The sequence below is a fragment of the Coregonus clupeaformis genome, chromosome 19 (assembly GCF_020615455.1).
Source record: "Coregonus clupeaformis isolate EN_2021a chromosome 19, ASM2061545v1, whole genome shotgun sequence".
Lineage (NCBI taxonomy): Eukaryota > Metazoa > Chordata > Actinopteri > Salmoniformes > Salmonidae > Coregonus > Coregonus clupeaformis.
This window is the reverse complement of record NC_059210.1, coordinates 1,934,027-1,961,299: the sequence shown is the minus strand read 5'-3', so window position 1 is coordinate 1,961,299 and position 27,273 is coordinate 1,934,027. Positions and strand designations below refer to the sequence as shown.

The 27,273-nt window shown below is 44.2% G+C and overlaps 1 protein-coding gene across 3 annotated transcripts in view; it reads right to left on the bottom strand.

The window, feature by feature from the left end:
- Positions 1-27,273, bottom strand: part of LOC121554301 (cGMP-specific 3',5'-cyclic phosphodiesterase) — a 105,206-nt gene that overhangs the window by 5,276 nt on the left and 72,657 nt on the right. For 2 of the 3 annotated variants that reach the window (XM_041867800.2, XM_041867797.2), the window contains exons 5-16: positions 24,445-24,516; positions 24,263-24,352; positions 23,487-23,624; positions 14,253-14,320; positions 10,034-10,142; positions 9,849-9,933; positions 8,141-8,316; positions 7,332-7,391; positions 5,408-5,554; positions 4,332-4,457; positions 1,109-1,203; positions 928-1,015 (exon numbers count right to left, since the gene is read on the bottom strand). In XM_041867800.2, coding sequence (XP_041723734.1) covers positions 928-1,015; positions 1,109-1,203; positions 4,332-4,457; positions 5,408-5,554; positions 7,332-7,391; positions 8,141-8,316; positions 9,849-9,933; positions 10,034-10,142; positions 14,253-14,320; positions 23,487-23,624; positions 24,263-24,352; positions 24,445-24,516 — 1,254 coding nt within the window. The remainder of the gene's footprint in view (positions 1-927; positions 1,016-1,108; positions 1,204-4,331; positions 4,458-5,407; positions 5,555-7,331; positions 7,392-8,140; positions 8,317-9,848; positions 9,934-10,033; positions 10,143-14,252; positions 14,321-23,486; positions 23,625-24,262; positions 24,353-24,444; positions 24,517-27,273) is intronic. The other variant, XM_041867799.2, reaches the window with a different exon arrangement.

The following is a 27,273-nucleotide window of genomic DNA, read 5'->3' as shown; positions in this document are numbered from 1 at the left end:
GGGAGGGAGGGAGATGGGGGGAGAGAGAGAGAGAGAGAGAGAGAGAGAGAGAGAGAGAGAGAGGCAGGGCGTACAAGTTATTGAGCAAGTTCAACTATAACATGGGTGCCATGGCAACACAAAATCCACAACACTCGAAATCAATTCAACAATTGGATCTGCTCTCCTTATCTTTGCGATGTGTGTGTATAATGGTGTGTGTGTCAACGTGCGTGTATGTGTCTACTACATCCCAGATGAACTAAGTGTTGCTCTCCAGTGAATCTGTTCCCATAAAGATGAAGCGGTGCTTTATTACACCATAGAGGAGCGTTATCTCCTAGAGACTAGCAGCTGGAGCTCATGGGCTGCATCCCAAATGACATATAGTGCACTACTTTTGACAAGGTAGTGAGTGGTAAGAAGCAGTGCACCATATAGGGGATAGGGTGCCATTTGGGACATGAAATTGGCACTAAAGGGGAAATGAGGAAACACTAGCATCCTGCTATGCATCTCAAATACATTATGGTGAATGATGACGGCCGTCTTGTTGTTCCAAATGAATAAATGCAGAACTGACTGAACGAGTTACGGTAACAGTTTATTTGGATAGCCCATCTGTAGGACGCTCTCCAGAATATCAGTAACATTTCAACTAACTATCTACTAACCCTAACCCTAACCTTAACCCCTTATCCTAACCCTAAACTTAACCCTTACCCTAACCCTTTTTCTAAACCTAACCCTAACCGTAACCTTATCAAGCAGTTGCTTATCAACAGATAGTTAGTTGGTGATATCACCACCTGTAGAGCATCTACAGATGGACTATCCGGACTATCCAAATCAAGTGTGATCCGAGTTAGTGAGTAAATAATGGAATGAGTGAACAAGTGTGTGTGTGTTTGTTAGTTTGTGTGTGTGCGTGCGTTCGTGTGTTCTTACTGGGCTGTTGAGGATCATGAGACACTGGTCAAAGTGGTGGTGCTCCATGGTGGAGTGGCAGTAGAGCTGCGCCAGGGGATGGTCACTCCTGGTGGAGATAGATACACACAACAACTGTGAGATACACACACACACAGAAAGATACGCACACGCACACACACACACACCTATTACAGCCTACCTCTGTATGTAGGAGTTGTTGACTCCTCTGTGGTCCAGGTCGTGACTCAGGGTGGCAATCATCAAGGCCAGGATCTCCAGCTCACTCATATTACTCTGACAGACAGAGAGATGGAGGGAGAGAGAGAGGGAGGGGAGGGAGAGAGGGAGAGAGAGAGAGAGAGAGAGAGAGAGAGAGAGAGAGAGAGAGAGAGAGAGAGAGAGAGAGAGAGAGAGAGAGAGAGAGAGAGAGAGAGAGAGAGAGAGAGAGAGAGAGAGAGAGAGAGAGAGAGAGAGAGAGAGAGAGAGAGAGAGAGGGAGAGAGAGAGAGAGAGAGCGAGAGAGGGAGAAAGAGAGGGAGAGAGAGAGAGAGAGAGAGAGAGAGAGAGAGAGAGAGAGAGAGAGAGAGAGAATGAGTCACATCATCCACAAAGATGTCCTTGGGGTTTTCCATTACAATGACCATAGTACTCTCTCACACACACACATACATACACAGACACACACACACACACACACACACACACACAGACACACACACACACAGACATACACAGACACAGACACACACAGACACACACACACACACACACAGACATACACACACACACACACACACACACACACACAGACATACACAGACACACACAAGGCCATAGTAGGCTACCAGCAAATTAACACAGACACAGGTTCACATACGCATACATACACCCACATACATACACCCACACACATACATACAGTCGTGGTCAAACGTTTTGAGAATGATACAAATACAATTTTCACAAAGTCTACTGCCTCAGTTTTGATGATGGCAATTTGCATATACTCCAGAATGTCATGAAGAGTGATCAGATGAATTGCAATTAATTGCAAAGTCCCTCTTTGCCATGAAAATGAACTTAATCCCAAAAAAACATTTCCACTGCATTTCAGCCCTGCCACAAAAGGACCAGCTGACAGCATGTCAGTGATTCTCTCGTTAACACAGGTGAGAGTGTTGACGAGGACAAGGCTGGAGATCACTCTGTCATGCTGATTGAGTTAGAATAACAGACTGGAAGCTTTAAAAGGAGGGTGGTGCTTGAAATCATTGTTCTTCCTCTGTTAACCATGGTTACCTGCAAATGTGTACCCATTAATAGGGCGGCAGGTAGCTTAGTGGTTAAGAGCGTTGTGCCAGTAACCGAAAGGTCGCTGGTTCTAATCTCCGAGCCGACTAGGTGAAAAATCTGTCGATGTGCCCTTGAGCAAGGCACTTAACCCTAATTGCTCCTGTAAGTCGCTCTGGATAAGAGCGTCTGCTAAATGATTAATTATTAGGAAACACGTGCCGTCATCATTGCTTTTCACAAAAAGGGCTTCACAGGCAAGGATATTGCTGCTAGTAAGATTGCACCTAAATCAACCATTTATCGGATCATCAAGAACTTCAAGGAGAGAGGTTCAATTGTTGTGAAGAAGGCGTCAGGGCGCCCAAGAAAGTCCAGCAAGCGCCAGGACCGTCTCCTAAAGTTGATTCAGCTGCAGGATCAGGGCACCACCAGTGCAGAGCTTGCTCAGGAATGGCAGCAGGCTGGTGTGAGTGCATCTGCACGCACAGTGAGGTGAAGACTTTTGGAGGATGGCCTGGTGTCAAGAAGGGCAGCAAAGAAGCCACTTCTCTCCAGGAAAAACATCAGGGACAGACTGATATTCTGCAAAAGGTACAGGGATTGGACTGCTGATTGTTTGGGGCATCTGGAAAATACCTTGTCCGGAGAAGACAAGTTGAGCGCTACCATCAGTCCTGTGTCATGCCAACATTAAAGCATCCTGAGACGATTCATGTGTGGGTTTGCTTCTTAGCCAAGGGAGTGGGCTCACTCACAATTTTGCCTAAGAACATAGCCATGAATAAAGAATGGTACCAACACATCCTCCGAGAGCAACTTCTCCCAACCATCCAAGAACAGTTTGGTGACAACCAATGCCTTTTCCAGCATGATGGAGCACCTTGCCATAAGGCAAAAGTAATAACTAAGTGGCTCGGGGAACAAAACATCGACATTTTGGGTCGATGGACAGGAAACTCCCCAGACCTTAATCCCATTGAGAACTTGTGGTCGATCCTCAAGAGGCGGGTGGACAAACAAAAACCCACTAATTCTGACAAACTCCAAGCATTGATTATGCAAGAATGGGCTGCCATCAGTCAGAATGTGGCCCAGAAGTTAATTGACAGCATGCCAGGGCAGATTGCAGAGGTCTTGAAAAAGAAGGGTCAACACTGCAAATATTGACTTTGCATAAACTTAATGTAATTGTCAATAAAAGCCTTTGACACTTATGGAATGCTTGTAATTATCCTTCAGTATACCATAGTAACATCTGACAAAAAATATCTCATAACACTGAAGCAGCGAACTTTGTGAAGACCAATACTTGTGTCATTCTCAAAACTTTTGACCACGACTGTACATTTACCCACACACATTCACCCACATACATACACCCACACACATACACCCACACACATACGCACACATATATCCCTTCCTCTCCACTACCGCGACGAAAGAACACACAGGTGCTTATCACAAGTCATAATTACGACCAATGAGACACAAATGGTTGGGCAAACACACTCACACGGCAACTCTCAACACACACGCACACACAAACACACAGACACACGCACACACAGAGCACACACACTGTCTGCTTGAGAGAGCAGCTGACACAGTAACTCAACAGTCATTTGTTAGCAACAACGGGAGTGTAACATTTAACCTAGCAGAGTACATGTGGGCTACTTCCTCTGCATAGTCATCAGAACAGAGCTGGGTGTGAGTACTGAGGGGAACTGGGTTAAAGTGGAACTGTGTGTTTGGGATATGTTGAGTTCTGTTTATGTCTGAGACACAGTACTTGCTCAAGTGTCTTCGACTTACTATTCATAATAACAATATTCTTCATAATATCATTTTATATCTGATAACTTTCAGTTAAGATGTCAGAGTAACACATTCAGATGTAGTAGAGAACATTTGGTATTTAAATATGATGGTTACTGGAAGCCAATGCTGACTTGACAAAACACACTGGTCGGACTGACCCGGTTACGGCACAGTTACAGCATGGTGACTCATTAGCCATTGGTCGGACTGACAAACATAAGACGTCCTGCTGGGGTTGATTATTTATTGACTGGACGGAGTGACCCGGCACCCTTGCCATGCTGGCCAATGATTGGCTGAGCTCACCTGTAACTGGCCAGATTTGAACAGGGCGAACATGCACTGGGAGGTGTTGAAGGCATGTCTCCAGTTGTGGTAGGCCACGTTTTTCCTATAGTTCTTCTTTACACTCAGGATCCACTGGCACAGACTCTACAGAGAGAGAGGACGGGGGAACAGAGGGAGTGGGGGAGAGAGGGGATTTGAGGGACCACAGTAGGAGATAGACAAGAAAAAGTGGGGAGAAAGAGGGCGAGATGTGGGGGAGGAGGAGGAGGAAGGGAGGGCAAAAACAGACAAAATGGAAAACAGACAGTGACAGTGAGTATCTGTACATCCTCAAGCAGTAGGCCTTAATAGAATCTGCCCAGCCTGGCAATCTGATTGGCATTATAGAGAAAACATTGACCACACTGCTAATCAAATCAATAGATTCTGTTTATCGGATCTTTATCCAATCTTTCCATGTCCATCCATTTACCGGCATCAGCTTCCAATCAAATCTCATTAGTCAATGCATAGTAGTGACTAACACATTTCACCTGACTTGATAATAATCTAAATGAATTTGATTGGCATTTATGTTGCCCTTTTCTCAACCTCAAAATGCTTTGCATTGTATACTGTTCAAGTCCAATCTATTGTTACTGCTGAAAGAGAAGGTCACTACGGTATGTCTCATACTGTATCCTCTCAATTCGCAATCGTATGGCTGTTCTGAGGTCAGTGATGGTCAACCATGCCTCATAAGATTGCATTGGAGTGATCAGCAAGGTACAGCCTGACACTGAACTAGAGAACTGACCTGCTCTCATTTATACACTTGGGTGGTCAGCGTGTCTGCTCTCACTCACAGAGCTGAAAAAGAACCCGCCGCTGTGTAGGGCCCTCACAGCCAATCAAAGGCTCTCTTTATGAGCCGTCCGCGCCGCGGGCACTCTGAAGGGCAACCGTGCCGTAAAAGGACCTCTTAATAATATATAATGGGGTGAGGGGCTGTATTTTAGGATATAAAAACACGCAGATTTACGTCACACTGGTATGGACATAGCCACGTATACACACACACTACCATCAACACACACGCACACACACACACCTACCTTGTATTTCATCTGGAAGTTCTGGAAGAGGTTGAGGTCTACGAACATGCGTATGGTGGCCTGAGTGGTCTCAGCGTCGGACAGCTCAAAGTCACTGAAGCTAAACTCCATCAGACGCAGAGACTGGGCTGACGGAACAGTGGCTCCCTTCACATACAGAGGGAGAGAGGAGTGTGTGAGATGGATGTACACACACACACTGTAGGTATGCACACACGCACGCACATACACACATACCCTCCCTAAACACCAGGGATCTCTAGCAGGCATTAATAATTGATGCGCTGTGATCAGCAGAGTCTGAGGCACACCGGAGGAGCATCTATCTGTGTTCGGCTCGCCTCCCCTATAACTGACAGACGGCACTTCTACACAGAGCAGACAGGACACCCCTAATGCACACAGGATCTCTCTCTCTCCTATTCTTCTGTCTCTATCATTCCCTCTCTCACTTTTTTATCACTTCCTCTTTTATCTGTGGTTGTATATTAATCCTCTCTCTCTCTCTCTCTCTCTCTCTCTCTCTCTCTCTCTCTCTCTCTCTCTCTCTCTCTCTCTCTCTCTCTCTCTCTCTCTCTCTCTCTCTCTCTCTCTCTCTCTCTCTCTCTCTCTCTCTCTCTCTCTCTCTCTCTCTCTCTCTCTCTCTCTCTCTCTCTCTCTCTCACACTCTCTCTCACTCTCTCTCTCACTCTGGCATTTAGCTCAGACAGAGAGAGAAGCCTTTGTGGCAGAGAGAGAAGCCTTTGTGGCAGAGAAATCCCATTCTATTATTCTGTCAGACAGAAAGCATAACACAGCTTTTACTACCACCACCATAGATACAGTATATGCCATTCAGCACACGATTTTATCCACTTTTGTTATGCATGGGTGGTCCTGGGAATCAAACCCACAACCCTTGGCATTGTAAGCACCATATTCTACCAACTGAGCTACAGAGGACATGGACGTTTGCACATAGATGTGGACTGTATCATTCTAACTAGGGATATATCAATACTTCAGAGAGTCAATGCCTCAGCAACAGTGACTCAACACTGCCTGGGGAGGGTGACATGGCCTAAAAAGGAGTCTGCGGCCCAGATATGATACTGTGCTGTACCTCCTCAGCCACCATACTTCAGCCTCCACTGCCTCAGGGAGAGGATATAATTAGATTTTGCCATCAGGCCATTTCATCTCAGGATATGAAAATGCTGTATGATCTTCGGAAAAGGTCACGTCTAATAGTGTTCAGAGAGGGACCATGTTTCATAGACAGCAGTATGGATTTATCAGAAAATGGGAAAAGAAAGAAAGAAAATGAAGACATTGCCTTAGACAAAGCCCTTCTCCCTATGTGGTCGCACTGTCCCCTCTTGTGCACAGTTAGAATATAATTGGACAAGTCATTAAATGAGTCACATTAACTAAATAGCTGCTCCCACTCTAATCCATATATCATGGGCAGAGCTAAAGACTCTCCATCTAAATGACTTCATAAGGAGTTAAATATGCTGACATCTTAGCATTAGCTGGCAGGAGTCTGATTAATCTCTTAACCCCAATTAATCATTGAGAATCTTTAAAAGCAAATGATTCGGGCCTTAAATGGGCTTTCTGGAATGGGTATTGTGCATACTTTCATTTTTAAACCCTAATGTGACTAATACGGTCAGCCTTTTCGTGTTTGTTCTTCTTTGGTCCATTATCCCCATTGGCCTTAATGTATGTATCGCTGTTAGAGTCGGCCATATTGTGTTACTAATTGGTTGGGTTTACATGCTGAATCAGCACTGAAGTGTCTTGTTACATGATGGCTGAAGTCCACTCATCTCTACACTGCCTGAAAGAAGGCATCTGTCTGGCATTGTGTATGGCCGTGTGTGTGTGTGTTAAGTCTGTGTGTGTGTGTATAGTGTTAAGTTAATAAATTGTAATTTACCGCGGTTACCTGCAGTGCCCGTGTCTCTTCCTCTGCAGCAGAGGCGTGATACGAGAGGACCTGAGAATGACACACACAAACACACGCACACACACACAGCGACTGTTATCCTTAAAGTCAACACGATCGCTCTGACAGACTATACAAATAAAAAACGGATTTCACATTTTGGTAGCTGACACTTTCACAGATTTCCTCCCCATGAGATGTTTCTGACCTTCTCAGACAGACAGCTCTGCCAGCCAGCCAACCCCCCCCCACACACACACACACACAGAATCTCACTACATCCTTCAAACCCAAGTCCCATCCATCCCTATCAGAGGCCTGTCATTGATAATTGGGGCAGAAAAACTGAGAAATCGTCCGACAGCTAGAAGAGGTCAGTCTTCGTGACGGCTACAGCGGCGCTGGAGAATGGGCTGAAGTGGTGGCTGCTGGGTAACGGCGGGGCAAGTGTCAGCTGCAGCCGAGAGGGAACGTCACCGGGGAGCCCTGACAGTGACAGCTCCAAAATAGAACAGTCAGGGAGAGGACAGGAGAAGGGGAGGACCGGAGGAGAGGAGGGGATACATACGTCATCGAGGGCTGAAGAGGTCTAGGATAGAGGTGGAGTGATTACGCTAGTTCTGTTTTAACGTGGGGAAGACTAGCCAGTTTTTCCTAATGGCAACCATCGATGTTACTCTCGATCCATCATGTTTAATGTCTCCATATTGTAGTTGCCTATAGAGGCACTGAGCTAGCATTATTATCATGAACCATTAGGATGTAAAACTCCAAACTGACCTGAGACCTGTGTCTCTTACCTCCAGTGTGACCTCCTGTTTGGCCATGGCTCTTTCCACTGTTTCATACATCTGAGTGTTCTGTATACCCAGGCCACAGAAGATGGCGAAGGCCTCCAGGAACTGTTCATCGTTTCGGTTGAAGGACTTCACCTTCCCCGATGCCTCATCCATCTTGTTCACCAACTGACACACACCTTGAGACCCGACATAGGGGGAAATGTTTGACACATATCAGGACGTTAATGACACATACACATGCACACACACACACCAGACAAAACATTGTACTGACACACACTCCAGACACTTAGAGGACAAAACTTTAGTTTGCTTCTCATTTTCAATATTCAATAGTTTGCTGTGAGGGACCTCTTGTCTGAAACTAAAAGCTCCATCTACTCCATGACTAATAGTCCCATAAATGTTTGTTGACAGCAAAGTTCCAATGAATAAAACACCTGCCCTCTCCTCAGCCTGGAGACCTAATTACTAATCACATCATGGGAACGTGTCATCGCCAACACTCTGATCCTTCCCAATTACCTTCAGCTGCCCTTTCTCCTACACATCCTGCTTGACATTATAGGTGGCTTAACTAATGCAAAGACATTAGTCACATGTTTTAATTTTAGTCATTTAGCAGAGGCTCTTATCCAGAGTGACTTACATTAGGGAAAATGTGATATTGCTTCAATAATGTCAGTGTCAGAGCTACTAAGAACATAGAATATCCAAGTTTGAATCAATAAATGAATTCTAAGGAAATTAAGTTGAGAAGGGTAATTATGGTAATAAATGATATATTAAAGTCTAGGGGCAGTATGTTGTCTTTTGATCTGAGTGTCTCCTGGACTCTTCAGGCAGTTGTTGGAGAGGCTAAAGGGGCCTGTTCTGTTTGATCACTGGGGAGTGGGGGGACATACATTATGGTTACACCACTGCCCAGCTAATTAATTTATCTATTTGTGCCTTTATTCATTCATGCAATTCAAATCTCTTTTACAAGAAATACCTGTTTAGGTCTTGTAATGGTCTCAGCTAATGATGTTTGGTTATAATGTAAATGATAATTATGCTAATGCGAAGGAATGTTTTAATGAATGAGAGGGAAGATTCTTGGCTGCGACTAATGAATGAGGATACAATAGGGCAATATCTGTAAACACAAACCATATGGAGGGAAAAGGAGAGAGACAGAATGTGAGACACACACACAGAGAGAGAGAGAGAGAGAGAGAGAGAGAGAGAGAGAGAGAGACAGAGACACAGACAGAGAGAGAGAGAGAGAGAGAGAGAGACACAGACAGAGAGAGAGAGAGACAGACAGACAGACAGAGAGAGAGAGAGAGAGAGAGACAGACAGACAGAGAGAGAGAGAGAGAGAGAGACACACACAGACAGAGAGAGAGAGAGAGAGACACACAGACAGAGAGAGAGAGAGAGAGAGAGAGAGAGAGAGAGAGAGAGAGAGAGAGAGAGAGAGACAGACAGACAGACAGACAGACAGAGAGAGAGAGAGAGATAGAGACACACACAGACAGAGAGAGAGAGAGAGAGAGAGAGAGAGAGAGAGAGAGAGAGAGAGAGAGAGAGAGAGAGAGAGAGAGAGAGAGAGAGAGAGAGAGAGAGAGAGAGAGAGAGAGAGAGAGAGAGAGAGAGAGAGAGAGAGAGAGAGAGAGAGAGAGAGAGAGAGAGAGACAGACAGACAGACAGACAGACAAGGTACCTATGACTTTATCCTTCTTCCCATTCCTGATAGGAGTACAGAGCAAACTCTTGATCTGGTTACTGGGGTGTTCTGGGTTCTCACTCTGAAAGAAAACAAAGAATCATGACATGAGGCGCTGGACCCAAAAACAAGATGGCCGACATAGGATGAACATTCTGGAACAGATCATGTTCAGTACTGACCGTCCAGGGAAAGCGTTGGTCTTTGGTGACGTCAGAGATGTTCAGAGGCTCCATGGTGTTCTTCACGTACTGGGCATACATGTAGTTTATCTGACTCACGTCACAGTCCCTGTGGGGAACACAACATTGAAATACTTGTTTTATTAGACTGTTGACAACTTCTACATGATGTACACATAAACACCCCAAACATCCTTAGTGTATGACTGCTCTGTTCAGTTGGGTGGATCTCATCACATTGCCATTGCATTGATTGCATTGTACTGTTTTCTAAGCTTCAGTGAATAAGCATGTGAATAAGCCAGTGCTCTTCCTGATATGACGACTGGTGAGGCAGAACACTGGACTCTAGCCAGTGCTGAAGGCTCCATACCTGGACTTAAGAACATCTTGGCTGATTGTCAGACTGAACGGACTATGATTAAGCTTGAGCATGCCTGTCAAGGCACAATGATCGTTTCTATTATCTCAACTGATGCCAGTACAAACAGAAACATGCATAGCTAACACATTCATATACTGTATAGTATCCCAGTTGTACTACTGCATATGTCTTTAAAGACAAGCTCTAACTGCAGCAGCAAAGCTGTGGCACGTTTGGAGAAGATGGCCAAAATACCTTTGTTGCTTCGCTATGCACCAGCCCGGCGTGACAGGGGTGAGTGATATGTCTTTATTTGATCAACTCAGGGTAGGATTAAGGTTAAGGATTAAGAATCGTATGCAGTGAATTTGAAAAGTTTAAAAAACGTAAACTCTTCTCAAATATGGTTCGCAGTCGCACACTGTTACTCTGATGTGTGTGTGAGAGTGATTGTGACTGTGTGTTGACCATCCTTATTAAAACGATCACATCTGAGCTCTCGTTTTAGCTAGATTAGCCATGATTAGATGGCACTAGAAACTAATGAGAGAGAATGTGATGGAATTGGCTGGAATGGTGCTGGATGGGACAGCGTGTGTGTGTGTGTGTGTGTGTGTGTGTGTGTGTGTGTGTGTGTGTGTGTGAGTGAGATCACAGGTTAACAGCAGGGGATGGATTCCACCTCCACTAGAATATTCCAGTACAGAACACAAAGTAAAGCAGAGAAGACGTACAGTCTTTTGGCTAATTATCACAAGCTGGCCTCAACTCAACTTTTAGATTAGGAACATCGAACCTAAAAAGGAAACTGTGACTATACATTGAAACTTAATTTCAATATAAAAGGTACAATTAATCTTCCAATCAAACAAATAACCCAGGAATTTGGAGGATCGATCAATCAATCAATCAAACAAGCAAACAAACACTACTAGAGATAATTGTACCAAATCAGCTTCAATGAGTAATAGGATTGCATCAATTCAGAACAGGACTGAATTTCCTCTCTGTGACACTCCTCTACTCCATGCTGTGTAGCTTCGGCCTCCTTCGCCCAGGGCTAATGTCAAGTGTGTGTGTGTGTGTGTGTGTGTGTGTGTGTGTGTGTGTGTGTGTGTGTGTGTGCGCGTGCGTGCGTTCCTAAAAAGCCTCCCACCGACAGTTGACCACGGAGTCAAAGCTAACATCCTGTAGTTAGCTGTATCCCATTTGGCATTGGCCCCACGTGAATGGAGTGCTACAAATGACTGCCTCTTCAGACAGGAGTGGTCCTACAGTATACACAGAACATCCTATTTAGCCCATTAGAAGATATAAACAGAGTAGAAAGCGTTTGGGTCAGCCGAGCCAGAATGTAAAAGAATGAGACCCAATGGGGGGAAAAGGCAACCGCGTCTGCTTCACCTCACTTCTGTCCCCCTGAAAGTCTCTCTGTCTCTTGCCTGAGAGCATGCCCTCGCTTTCTGTCTTTCTCAATTTCTCTATGTCTCTCTCTCTAGGACAAGTGCACACACTCTCAGACAGGCAGACAGACAGACAGACACGACACACGCAACACACACACACACAGACACCACACACACACACACACACACACACACCATCCCACTACCCACGCTCCCACCCATATACAATCCTATTGTAAATGGCTGTGAGATGTGAGTTAGTGAGGTGGTGATAGAGATTGAAGTGAACAGTAGGCACTCCGCTGCCTGGCTGGAGGGCTCTGAGACGTACCAGAACAAATCACAAATCTCCCCCCAGGATCAGGCTAAAGGGATTTACCTCCCCTCCACATTTAAATGTAAGGCTTATTTATTTTCCCCTGGCAGAGGACGAACAGCTAACCACTCTCTCTCCCCCTGTCATCTCATCCTCCCTCTCCGTCTGTCTTTTCTCCCCCGTTAGAGAGATCTGATAAGCTCACCACCCCCTAATCCAGATTTTTTGGATGCTTTGTTGGTAGTTTGTGATGTATGAGCACACAACAGCTTGTGTGGTATGAACCCAATTGGAGCGCGAACCCATTACTTTTAGGTGATTGTGATCTACTGCTTACGGTCCCTCCAGCACAGTTCCCTGTGCCAACCAGACAGAAAAAATTGCCAATTTCTGTTCCATATAGTCTGCAACCATATAATCTATAGATATAACATTGCTAGCTATAACATATACATACTATTGCCATTTTATTCTTGCAACCAAGAGCGGTTTAGATAAAAATAAGACAAATCGTATTTCACCTTAACTGAGTTCTATTGAGTTTAATTCAATTGAGTTCCAAGTCATTAGCCCCAGATCTCGGAGAGCATGTAGAAAGAAGACATGAAGTTGAAGGGTTGTTCACTGATTGTTGTAAAAGACAACACTTGACTTGCCATCTCCCACATAGACCCCCCATTGAATTCCCTCTATTGGACTCTGTAGCGTTGCTTATTGAAACATGAACCTTAGCTACCCACATGTGCAACCAATACAGCCTGTCAGGCAGCATGACTAGCGCATAGATCTCGGCTGAGTCTTTGGCTTCCGACTTCAAAACAGCCGTGTCTGTGCATGACGTGTCCTCGTTAGGCCGATCTCTGAAAGCCTTCCAAAGGGAAAGACAAATCTCCCTTCATCGTAATAGGTTGCTCCTAAACAGATTGTGATGGAAGAGCTGTCCAATGAGTCTTAAAAGGGGTTCTTAGGTACCTTTTCAGCGTTCTTATATCAGACCAGAAGTACTCCTCTAACAGGGATAGGGCCGTAGCTCGTGATCTGATGTCCAGGCTCTTGCCAACGGGATGATGCAGGATTTTTCTTGAAACGTAAGAGATCTCAGAGGACCTTGAGTCAGCTCTGTTAAAGTCAGAGAGGTCTCGACTAAACATCATAGCTAGGGCCAGGAGCATTTCCTGACCATATGACCTTTCACCTGACACGGAAAAACTCCTGGCCCTACCCGCATCCCGCATCCCACCACGCTCCCACCCATGTACAATCCTATTGTAAATGGCTGTGAGATGTGAGTTAGTGAGGTGGTGATAGAGATTGAAGTGAACAGTAGGCACTCCGCTGCCTGGCTGGAGGGCTCTGAGACGTACCAGAACAAATCACAAATCTCCCCCCAGGATCAGGCTAAAGGGATTTACCTCCCCTCCACATTTCAATGTAAGGCTTATTTATTTTCCCCTGGCAGAGGTCGAGCAGCTAACAGCTCTCACTCCCCTCCTCATCTTGTCCTCCCTCTCATTCTACCTCTCCGTCTCTCTTTTCTCCCCCCATTAGAGAGAGCTGATAAGCTCACCCCCCATTCCAGATCTTTGGGATGCTCTCTTTCTCTGCCCCCCTCTCTCAAAGGCCTACTTTTTTAAATTTAATTTTACCTTTATTTAACTAGGCAAGTCAGTTAAGAACAAATTCTTATTTACAACGACAGCCTACACCGGCCAAACCCGGACGACGCTGGGCCAATTGTTCGCCGCCCTATGGGACTCCCAATCACGGCCGGTTGTGATACAGCCTGGAATCGAACCAGGTGGTCTGTAGTGACGCCTCAAGCACTGAGATGCAGTGCCTTAGACCGCTGCGCCACTCGGGAGGGTTGTAGGGATGGCAGTGCCTCAATTATCTCAGGAGCCCCTACAAAGACAATCACTCAATACTTACAGTACACTCAAGTCAGTAGAGATTACGATTGAGAATTAGTATTTTTCTTTAATTCAAAGCACTTTACATTGTATGGCGTAACTCCCAGCCCTCTGTCATCAGAGTAATATCACCCACCAGCCATATATCTCATATTAGACGGTATTGGGAGGAACAACCCGTTTCAAATTAGTCATGTTTAACAGTTAGCGGTTATCACCTTACCTTTTGGGGACGTCCATGGCCTCTCCCAGCTCCTCGTATTCCATGTGAAACACGCTGGAGAAGGAGTTCTGGAACACAGAACCACCACAGCGGTTATTTACCTTACAGCGGCCATTACTGACAGAGGGAGAGTAGGGAGAGAGAGACATGCCAGCCCAGCGGGCGCTGTGGCTTAGCTAATGCTATTAGTCTCCAGTGACAGTACACACAAATTCAGCATAGCATAGAGAGAGAGAGATGTGTGTGTGTGTGTGTGTGTGTATATCATGACGTGTGTGTGAGAGTTTTCATTCAGGACATATCAGGTTCCCCGCTCCTATCCAAACGGTAATAATTGAGGCACTGCCATCCCTACAACCCTCTCTCTGCCCGCTCCCAAATAAGAGAGGGAAGTTGATATATTACACATCAGGCCTTGCCAGAAGCTGAGTTTATTTCAGCATTCCAGGACTCACGGTTACTCCCTTATAGGGACTTGTTTTCAACCTGCACTCCCCTAGCAAAGGATCCTTTTTCCATGTTTAAGAGCTGGGAGGGTGAGACAGGATGTTTGGATTCTGAGTAAGTCATTCACATGACATTGAGGGGGAGAAGTCGTGTTCGTTCGGGGGGAAAAGAAAGATCGCCTTCACTTTCTATCACGGGGTGTCATTAGTAAACTAAGTTTACGCTTTTATCCTGTCAGGGAACGTTTACACCAAGTCCTATAGGTTTACTCTATGGCTTTACTCTTAGACGTAGGGGTATATACATCCAACTATATCAGCAGAGTGTTCAGCTCAATTTTATACATTCCCCAGTAGCTCAGTTGGTAGAGCATGGCGTTTGCAACGCCAGGGTTGTGGGTTCGATTCCCACGGGGGGCCAGTATAAAAAATAAAATAAAATAATGTATGCACTCACTAACTGTAAGTCGCTCTGGATAAGAGCGTCTACTAAAATGTAAAAATAGCAACAGCACAGGGGACCATTAACGAGACATGTCATGCACAGTACATGTAAATTGTAAAGTATTTTGTTTGTAATGTCTCGTTATGTGTCGGACCCCAGTAAGACTAGCTGTCGCCATTGGCGATCCTAATATACTGAACAAAAATATAAAAGATATAAAGATTTTGCTGAGTTACAGTTCATATAAGGAAATCAGTCAATTGAAATAAATTAATTAGGCCCTAATAGATGGCTTTCACATTACTGGGCAGGGGCCCACCCACTTGGGAGCCAGGCCAACCCACTTCCCGCAGGTGAAGGAGCTGGATGTGGAGGTCTTTTATTGTCTCCTGCACAAGGTGCACCTGTGTAAAGATCATGCTGTTTAATCAGCTTCTTGATATGCCACACATGTCAGGTGGATGCAGTGGTCTAAGGCACTGCATCGCAGTGCTAGCTGTGCCACTAGAGATCCCTGGCTTCGAATCCAGGCTCTGCCGTAGCCGGCCGCGACCGGGAGACCCATGGGGCGGCGCACAATTGGCCCAGAGTCGTCCAGGGTAGGGGAGGGAATGGCCGGCAGGGATGTAGCTCAGTTGGTAGAGCATGGCGTTTGCAACGCCAGGGTTGTGGGTATGAAAATAAAAAAAGTATGTATGCACTCACTACCTGTAAGTCGCTCTGGATAAGAGTGTCTGCTAAATGACTAAAATGTTAAAATTATCTTGACAAAGGCTAAAATGCTCACTAACAGGGATGTAAACAATTCCGTGCACAAAATTTCAGAGAAATAAGCTTTTTGTGCGTATGTAACATTTCTGGGATATTTTATTTCAGCTCATGAAACATGGGACCAGCACTTTACATGTTGCGTTTATAATTTTGTTCAGTGTAAATAAAAAATGTCTGTAATTGTTTGGCATAATAACTAATCCAGGTTGTTTATAAAGTTCCATGTCAGGCAGACGAATCCCAGTCGCCTTATCTGGCCTGGTTGGTTATACATATCACATCTGATACAGCTCTCGGTTGGTTTCAAGTCAGTGTCCGACCCAAAACAACATTGAGATGTATCTTTTTTAAAGAGGAGAGTTTTAACGGCAGGAGAGCATTCTGACCTCTCGTCGGGTGAGCCACATGTCGGATCGTATCAGATATCACGTAAAACCACCCCAGCGTCGCCACTTATACAGCTCAGTGGATAATGTTTACAACTTCCGTAGACAAGTCACAGAACTTAGTTAATGAGGTTTCGGAGCTCTGACTTGGCAAACGATTCGGAGGCTTGTTTAAAGGCTTGCTTTGTCATTTACTGGACTTAGCTTCTAGAGTGGAGTTTACACAGAGGGACATTGTATGTCTTTGTTGAGTTTGTGCAAACCTTTACATTGACATAAGCATATGGGCTTGTCATACAGATATACACTAAAAGCTTCCAAACTCATATTTCTAGAAAAGGTATAGCTCTTCTAAGAAGTAATGTCTCTACAGTGAAAAAAGCCATATATTATTCATGGCAAATTCTTGGGAAATTCATCCCTTCGTTGTTAGTATAAATGACAATTGTTACTTTAACCCTTTACACTCATGGGAAATGGCCTATATGGATAAGGCTAAATTGAAATGTGTTTCTTACAGAATAAATATGAAAAACATATGCATAAGCATGGTAGCAATTGAAAGAGAACAGTCCCCTGTAGCTCAGTTGGTAGAGCATGGCGCTTGCAACGCCAGGGTTGTGGGGTCATTTCCCACGGGGGGCCAGTATGAAAATGTATGCACTCACTAACTGTAAATCGCTCTGGATAAGAGCGTCTGCTAAATGACTAAAATGTAAAAATGTGAGATTATGGGAAAACTATTAGACCAAATGAGGACATAACAGTTCACCTGACACAAGATGGAATTTTACAGTACACGGTTGATTGTATGTGCATTTTACATTTACTGTACTTTTCACCGCATTTGTTGATAACGAAATCTGAAAATACTCTGGACACATTCAGTAACATGAACATGTTGATGTTTACACGATCCAAAAATGGCCCATCATAAATCGAAATCTGGGTCAGGTGGGCATCATTTGAAAGCTTTTTCTATCGCCAACATGATCTTACAGTGTTAGGGCAATTCAGGGAAACAGATCGTAATTTTGGTGTGCATAGAAAGGAGTCATGAGTGCATTCAGGTGTGTGTTCTGCTGCAATTTTCTTCACAATACACAAACATAGGCTCATTCTGTTCAGAACAACCCAGGGTATGACGCCATGCCATCTAGTAACTGTACATCAAAGATAGTGATCATAAACGTTGACACTGTATATGACACAAGTTTTAGGATATGGAAATGTGAAGTGCTCATTTGGACTCACGGGTGTTTGGCTTGCTTGTATGACATCAAAGGTGTATTTATTATAATCCTCAACATCTCATCACTCGAAATACATAGAGTCCTCTTAATATACAGCGTGTTCCTCACTCAGACAATTAGCAGGTGGGATGGGGGCAACTTCTTGTTGCGTGCGGTGCTCAAGTTCTGAACAGCTGTCAGTCAAAACCCATACAGAGCTGTGAAGTGGAGACCCTGAGCTCTGATGTCATGTATAGCATGTTACTGTGCAGCCACTGCGTTCGAATTTAGGCGTTTATTAGAGAGAGAGAGAGAGAGAGAGAGGGCAAAGGTAGAGAGAGAGAGAGAGAGAGAGAGAGAGAGAGCGAGAGAGAGAGAGGGAAAGGAGAGAGAGAGAGAGAGAGAGAGAGAGAGAGAGAGAGAGAGACAGAGAGAGCGAGAGAGAGAGCGAAAGAGAGAGAGGCAAAGGGAGAGAGAGAGAGAGAGAGCGAGAGAGAGCGAGAGAGAGAGAGCGAGAGAGGCAAAGGGAGAGAGAGAGAGAGAGAGAGAGCGAGAGAGAGCGAGAGAGAGAGAGCGAGAGAGGCAAAGGGAGAGAGAGAGAGGAGAACCAGCTGGCCTGGCAATGAGCAACACACACACACAGTAACCTGGACGGCTCCCTATTTGAGGCAGTTGTTTGGGCCAGTTGCTGCAGTACTAATGAAGCTACAGTGATAAAAAAACCTTTATAGCCCAAGCTCTAATCTTTGACCAACAATACATGTATCTACTGTTCCATCCTCCCTGAAGGCTTGGGTCAGTGTCCTTTCTGGGCTTATTTAGATAAGACAACCCTCACAACCCTCATAAAACCAAATAACAACTGAAGGATGATCCGTGTTGCCTATGCTATTAATATCGACTGTTTATGGACATAAGCATTATAGCCTAAATACAGTACATGGACTTAGGAAGTATGTCTGTTTTTGATCACAGACTCATATCTTTGTCAGTTATCAATAACAATGACAGCTGCCTGTGAAATGTTACTCTAACAGTAATTAAGAGTAGGTCTGCTTCTAACTACCGTGGAAGATGGATGGCTCTGATGATTTCTGCTCGTTTGCTGGGTAAATATTATGGAGTTAGCGTCTTGGCCACGGTGTGCTGTGCAGTTGCAGTTGTTTGTTTTACTTGCACCCAAACACATGTCTGCAGCACAAGTACACAGCACAAACATGGGTATGCATACACACACGCACATAAACACACGCATACACACACACAAAACACACAGAGTAGGCGCATCGAGATTGATTAACTTTGACCAGAGGGCCACTCTTATTTCAGTGGCATTGGACAAGTCCCTTTCTCCCCTTGTGATTGTGAAGTTGACTCATTTCGGCAAAAACACATTCCGCCTTGGACAGAAAAGCTTCTAGGTCCCTCCAGTAAACTCTGTCCTTTCTCCCTCACAGAAAACGTATAAGCTCTGGGCTTAGCGTCTAGCATTCTCCTCTCCGGCTTGCTCACTGCAATAAATCACACTCCTTGTCATAGCTAAACGTCCATATTTCAATGTAGTGAGCGTGGGAGGGGGGGGGTGTAAGTGGAGGGAAAGGGAGTGTGTGTGTGTGAGAAAGGGGAGTGGGGGTATGTTGGTGTTTGTTTGTGCAAGCATGGGTGGGTGTGAATGTTGGCGTGTGTGCGTTTATGTTTGTGTGCTTGGCTGCTTGGCAGGTGTAAATTAGGGGGTGATTCAATGAGTGAGGATGTGCCTCTACCTGTGGATCTGTTCTAAAAGACAGTCGTTTCAGTATCAGTCCATGTAGATGCTCTCCTCTCTCCCACCCAGCTACAGACACCCAACACTGGGCTTCTTCAGAGCGAAGAGGTGCTGGTGGATGGATGTCTTTTTTACCACCCTGTGTGTGTGTGTGCTTGCATGCGTCCAAGTGTGTGTGTATGTGTGTGTACGTTCATTCGTGCACGCTTGCGTGTATTCCGGTGTTTGTGTAACAGGGTAGAGGGTAGGGTAGATTAAGTCAGGCAGATAGTGGTACAGTAGCTTTCCATAGCTGCCAGCAGTCATATTACTCTATGTACTAGTTTCCATAGCCACCAACAGTCACATTACTATATGTACTAGTTTCCATAGCCACCAACAGTCATATTACTCTATGTACTAGTTTCCATAGCCACCAACAGTCATATTACTCTATGTACTAGTTTCCATAGCCACCAACAGTCATATTACTCTATGTACTAGTTTCCATAGCCACTAACAGTCATATTACTCTATGTACTAGTTTCCATAGCCGCCAGCAGTCATATTACTGTATGTACTAGTTTCCATAGCCACTAACAGTCATATTACTCCATGTACTAGTTTCCATAGCCACCAACAGTCACATTACTCTATGTACTAGTTTCCATAGCCGCTAACAGTCATATTACTCTATGTACTAGTTTCCATAGCCGCCAACAGTCATATTACTCTATGTACTAGTTTTCATAGCCGCCAGCAGTCATATTACTCTATGTACTAGTTTCCATAGCCACTAACAGTCATATTACTCTATGTACTAGTTTCCATAGCCACCAACAGTCATATTACTCTATGTACTAGTTTCCATAGCCACCAACAGTCATATTACTCTATGTACTAGTTTCTATAGCCACCAACAGTCATATTACTCTATGTACTAGTTTCCATAGCCATCAACAGTCATATTACTCTATGTACTAGTTTCCATAGCCACCAACAGTCATATTACTCTATGTACTAGTTCCCATAGCCACCAACAGTCACATTACTCTATGTACTAGTTTCCATAGCCACCAACAGTCATATTACTCAATGTACTAGTTCCCATAGCCACCAACAGTCACAAACTCTATGTACTAGTTTCCATAGCCACTAACAGTCATATTACTCTATGTACTAGTTTCCATAGCCACTAACAGTCATATTACTCTATGTACTAGTTTCATTAGCCACCAGCAGTCATATTACTCTATGTACTAGTTTCCATAGCCACCAGCAGTCATATTACTCTATGTACTAGTTTCCATAGCCACCAACAGTCACATTACTCTATGTACTAGTTTCCATAGCCACTAACAGGCATATTACTCTATGTACTAGTTTCCATAGCCACTAACAGTCATATTACTCTATGTACTAGTTTCCATAGCCACTAACAGTCATATTACTCTATGTACTAGTTTCCATAGCCACCAGCAGTCATATTACTCTATGTACTAGTTTCCATAGCCACCAACAGTCATATTACCCTATGTACTAGTTTTCATAGCCACCAGCAGTCACATTACTCTATGTACTAGTTTCCATAGCCACCAGCAGTCATATTACTCTATGTACTAGTTTCCATAGCCACCAGCAGTCATATTACTCTATGTACTAGTTTCCATAGCCACCAACAGTCACATTACTCTATGTACTAGTTTCCATAGCCGCCAGCAGTCATATTACTCTATGTACTAGTTCCCATAGCCACCAACAGTCACATTACTCTATGTACTAGTTTCCATAGCCACCAACAGTCATATTACTCTATGAACTAGTTTCCATAGCCACCAACAGTCACATTACTCTATGTACTAGTTTCCATAGCCACCAACAGTCATATTACTCTATGTACTAGTTTCCATAGCCACCAACAGTCATATTACTCTATGTACTAGTTTCCATAGCCACCAACAGTCATATTACTCTATGTACTAGTTTCCATAGCAGCCAGCAGTCATATTACTCTATGTACTAGTTGCAGTTTTGATCTGAACAGACAAGCCAAGTCCCATTCAGTTCCGTTTCTCTCATAATCATAGGAGGCAGAGAGAACACAAACAAGCAGTTCTAGAATAATGTTCCTCATTGTCTAGTGGACTGGGCTCAATGCAGCCATTCATTTTTCTCTATTACAATGGCATTTCATATTTCCCCCACTAACAAGGGAACAAAACAGCCTTCCATTGTTAACGCTGATTGCATCGCAAGTACTCGGCTAAATGCTGAGGGCCTCTCAATGGATGTTGTCAGGATAGTTGAACCCAAAATATACATTTGTTCAATGTTTTCGTACAAAAGTGGCAGATCTCAGTCCAAATTCCATGCCGTCTGTATTGAAAATTCAATAGAGTAGGACTAGGTGAAATCCATAGATCTTGATCCCGAATGAATGGGAATTATTTCGAACTCTCTTTACTAAGCACCATCCTTCGTCCCAACGATATTGAAGATGAATGTGTGTCAATGGGCTGTCTGAATAGAAAACCCAAAGGTATTCAAGGCTGGAGCTACACAAGAGGACTACAGAATAGAATGGGTCTCTATAGAACACTGTGGGAGTCCTGCAGTTATTCTCTACTCACTGAGACATGTCTATTTACTGTCAATCCAATCTCTTTCATTTTCTCTTTTATAATTCCTGTCTTTCTTTCTCTTTTATAATTGTTCTCTCGCTCACCATGAGACTGTAAACAAGGTGGACTGTGCTGCCCTCTCCGCCTACCCAGTGTCAATCAAAGCATTCATCCCTGTAGTTGTCTCTTTCTGTCATTCTGTGAGACCTCTGTTCATTCTCTCTTTTATCTCTTTGAATGTGTGTCCGTGTGTGTATGTTTGTATGTGTGCATTCGGGCGTGCGCACCTGTGTGTGTGCACGTGCAAGTATCAGGTAGATGCCCAGATAGGGGTCTACCTGTGCCCGAGCACCTGTCCCTTTGCCTTCCCACTTGCCAAGTGCCCTAAAAAGGGTGGTGGTATTAAACCTTTTTTTCTTCTGTTTTTGTCATTGTTGTTCTGAACCCAGTGCCCTTAAGTTGTTGTGACGTCGTCAAGTTCGCCACCCCTACACTGTTTGTTGGTCTGCCTTGTTCGGAGCTCACGTGCACCCAGTTGTGCCTTTTTCTCAGGCTGCCCTGTACGTAGACTGCCCTGTACATAGACTGCCCTGTACGTAGACTGCCCTGCACGTAGACTGCCCTGTACGTAGACTGCCCTGTACGTAGACTGCCCTGTACGTAGACTGCCCTGTACATAGACTGCCCTGTACGTAGACTGCCCTGTACGTAGACTGCCCTGTACGTAGACTGCCCTGTACGTAGACTGCCCTGTACGTAGACTGCCCTGTACGTAGACTGCCCTGTACGTGCATGGCTTGAGATGTGGTCACCGGTCGAGTGTGTGTAGCAAGCTCCCTAGTTTAAATATCCACAGTACTGCCACAGCAGCTAACATTTTATTAACTCTTGATAACACTTGATTTACATCATCGACAATATTCAGTCTGGTTGGCTGATACCGCAGCAGAGAGAGGCAGAAATCAACAAAAGCGGCTGAATCAACGACCCTCCGACCCAACTCCATCCATTTGACATGTGTGTCAAAGCAGCAGCAACACAGGTCGTCTAGACTCTAGCTAACCACAATATACTAAAATATCCACACAAGGCAGCCTGTCATATATCATGAGTTAGAAGATTAGGAGTATTATATTATTAAGTTATTATTTAAGAGCATTGAAGATAAAACACAATCAGTAAAAAATAATATTGAGCTAGCTAACTAGCAGATTGAACATCAATGATCAGCTGATAGCCCACCCTCTTTTCCCGATGTCAATCATGTCTTTAGGAGGCACTGTATAGCTTGCTTACAATGTGTGATGAGTGTTGTTACAGAAATAAATAGGCCTATGCTCAGAAATTGTAAAATCTTCGCTACAGAGGCAGTTAGTATGCTATGAATTTCGAGATATGAATGATGAAAGTCATCATTTCACCAGTGGGTGCCCTTTTTTCCATTTTAAGCACCTGCCCCCTGAAAGTTCTGTGTACTTCCCTGGCAAGCATGCATGTGAGTGTGTGTGTGTGTGTGTGTGTGCGTGCGTGGGCGCATATGTGTGCGCACATGTGCATGTGCGTGTTTGCGTGTGCACGTGTGAACTCACCGTAGAGTCTCCGTCAGCTATGAAGACAGTGCAGCCCTGGGCCTGCATAAAGGAGAGGATGGTTCCTGCTATCTTCCTCAGTAACACCTCGAGAGACTGCTGCTCCTCAAAGATCAGACTGGCCAGGTCCAACAGCACCTGGGGGAGACATACATAGTAAACCATAAACACACACAAACATATGACAGTATGAACACACACCCACATACTCATACACAAAAACAAAAACATGAACACACACTCACAAGAAAGCATGATAACGCACACCAACACACACCCACCTACGCATATGCCAGGGAGATCATTTCAGATTGATGTCGAAATTGGATGTCTATCCATCTCCTGAGGACGTCGAGAAATGCCGTCAAAGCCTGCCATTAGGGGCAACAGTGAGCACTATTCCCATGAAGTAGGCTTGGGTTTTGCTAAATTGTTGTAAACAGGGGTGGTGGTTGGGTGTAATCCCATGACTCTGGATCAGAAAGTGTGTGTTCAATCCCAATCATGGACACTTTTAATTTATTTTATTTTATTTTATTATTACTCTATCCCAAACCTTATCCCTTACCTTAACTTTTTGGAATGTGCCTAAACTTAACCCTTACCTTCGAAATTTGACGTTTGGAGCAACTTCGAAATTTGATGTTTGGAGAATGTGGATGAACGTCTAATTCTGCAGTGAGACTGAGAGAGCTTGATGCATATGCACGCATGTACACACACATACACACTCACACACACTTTGAAAGCATAAAAACCCACACACGGCAACAAACCTGATTGCGTCGGTTTTCCAACTGGGACGTCTCGTAGAGCTGGGCGTTGTGTAGGACGATCCCAGAGAAGGCCAGGTAGGCAGAGAAGTCCTGTCAGGGAAATCAAGACTATGAGCTTGATTCAGAGCATGGTATTTACAGAGAAAGAGAGCATTGAACCCCAGTGTCTTTCTCCCCGGTACCTTTTCATCCTGTTCAGTGAAAGTACCGCTCTCGCCACACTTCTTGTTGATGGCCTGCGCCACTCCTACGACCTGGCGGATGAAAGAGAAGAAAGGGGGAAAAGAGGAGAGATGTCACGACTTCCTCCGAAGCTGCCTCCTCTCCTTTTTCGGGCAGGCTTCGGCGTTCGTCGTCACCGGCCTTCTAGCCACTGCTGCTCCATATCTCATCATTCCATTTGTTTTGTCTTGTCTATTACACACACCTGGTTCATATCCCCTCATTAGTACATGTATAAGTGTTCCCTCTGCCCCCTTGTCCTTGTGGGTGATTGTTTAATGTGAGGAGAGAGTAGCTCGGTTGAGCTACGTGTATTTTGTATATGGTTCAATCTGGGCATAACCTAGCTAGTGTTGTGAGGTACAGAGCCTTCAGAAAGTATTCACACCCCTTGACTTTTTCCACATTTTGTTGTGTTACAAAGTGGGATTAAAATGTATTGAATTGTCAATTTTTGTCAACGATTTACAAAAAATATTCTGCAATGTCAAAGTGGAAGAAAAATTCTAAAATTTCTTTAAAAAAATAAATGGAAAAAATAACTCTTCATTAGATACAGTGGGGAAAAAACGTCTTTAGTCAGCCACCAATTGTGCATGTTCTCCCACTTAAAAAGATGAGAGAGGCCTGTAATTTTAATCATAGGTACACGTCAACTATGACAGACATATTGAGAAGAAAAAAAATCCAGAAAATCACATTGTAGGATTTTTAATGAATTTATTTGCAAATTATGGTGGAAAATAAGTATTTGGTCACCTACAAACAAGCAAGATTTCTGGCTCTCACAGACCTGTAACTTCTTCTTTAAGAGGCTCCTCTGTCCTCCACTCGTTACCTGTATTAATGGCACCTGTTTGAACTTGTTATCAGTATAAAAGACACCTGTCCACAACCTCAAACAGTCACACTCCAAACTCCACTATGGCCAAGACCAAAGAGCTGTCAAAGGACACCAGAAACAAAATTGTAGACCTGCACCAGGCTGGGATGACTGAATCTGCAATAGGTAAGCAGCTTGGTTTGAAGAAATCAACTGTGGGAGCAATTATTAGGAAATGGAAGACATACAAGACCACTGATAATCTCCCTCGATCTGGGGCTCCACGCAAGATCTCACCCCGTGGGGTCAAAATGATCACAAGAACGGTGAGCAAAAATCCCAGAACCACCTAGTGAATGACCTGCAGAGAGCTGGGACCAAAGTAACAAAGCCTACCATCAGTAACACACTACGCCACCAGGGACTCAAATCCTGCAGTGCCAGACGTGTCCCCCTGCTTAAGCCAGTACATGTCCAGGCCCATCTGAAGTTTGCCAAAGTGCATTTGGATGATCCAGAAGAGGATTGGGAGAATGTCATATGGTCAGATGAAACCAAAATAGAACTTTTTGGTAAAAACTCAACTCGTCGTGTTTGGAGGACAAAGAATGCTGAGTTGCATCCAAAGAACACCATACCTACTGTGAAGCATGGGGGTGGAAACATCATGCTTTGGGGCTGTTTTTCTGCAAAGGGACCAGGACGACTGATCCGTGTAAAGGAAAGAATGAATGGGGCCATGTATCGTGAGATTTTGAGTGAAAACCTCCTTCCATCAGCAAGGGCATTGAAGATGAAACGTGGCTGGGTCTTTCAGCATGACAATGATCCAAACACACCGCCCGGGCAACGAAGCATTTCAAGGTCCTGGAGTGGCCTAGCCAGTCTCCAGATCTCAACCCCATAGAACATCTTTGGAGGGAGTTGAAAGTCTGTGTTGCCCAGCGACAGCCCCAAAACATCACTGCTCTAGAGGAGATCTGCATGGAGGAATGGACCAAAATACCAGCAACAGTGTGTGAAAACCTTGTGAAGACTTACAGAAAACGTTTGACCTGTTTCATTGCCAACAAAGGAACTTTTGTTATTGACCAAATACTTATTTTCCACCATAATTTGCAAATAAATTCATTAAAAATCCTACAATGTGATTTTCTGGATTATTTTTTCTCATTTTGTCTGTCATAGTTGATGTGTACCTATGATGACAATTACAGACCTCTCTCATCTTTTTAAGTGGGAGAACTTGCACAATTGGTGGCTGACTAAATACTTTTTTCCCCCACTGTAAGCATTCAACCCCCTGAGTCAATACATGTTAGAATCACCTTTGGCAGCGATTACAGCTGTGAATCTTTCTGGGTAACTCTCTAAGAGCTTTTCACACCTGGATTGTGCAACATTTGCCCATTATTCATTTCAAAATTCTTCAAGCTCTGTCAAATTGGTTGTTGATCAGTGCTAGACAACCATTTTCAGGTCTTGCCATATATTTTAACACAGATTTAAATCAAAACTGTAATTCAGCCACTCAGGAACATTCCCTGTCTTCTTGGTAAGCAACTCCAGTGTAGATTTGGCCTTGTGTTTTAGGTTATTGTCCTGCGGAAAGGTGAATTAATCTCCCAGTGTATGGTGGAAATCAGACTGAACCAGTTTTTCCTCTAGGATTTTGCCTGTGCTTAGCTCCATTCCGTTAATTTTTTATTCTGAAAAACTCTCCAGTCCTTAACAATTACAGGCTTACCCATAACATGATGCAGCCACCACTATGCTTGAAAATATGGAGAGTGGTACTCAGTAATGTGTTGTATTGGATTTGCTCCAAACATAACACTGTATTCAGGACAAAAAGTGAATTGCTTTGCCACATTTTTTGCAGTATTACTTTAGTGCCTTGTTGCAAACAGGATGCATGTTTTGGAATATTTGTATTCTGTACGGGCTTCCTTCTTTTCACTCTGTC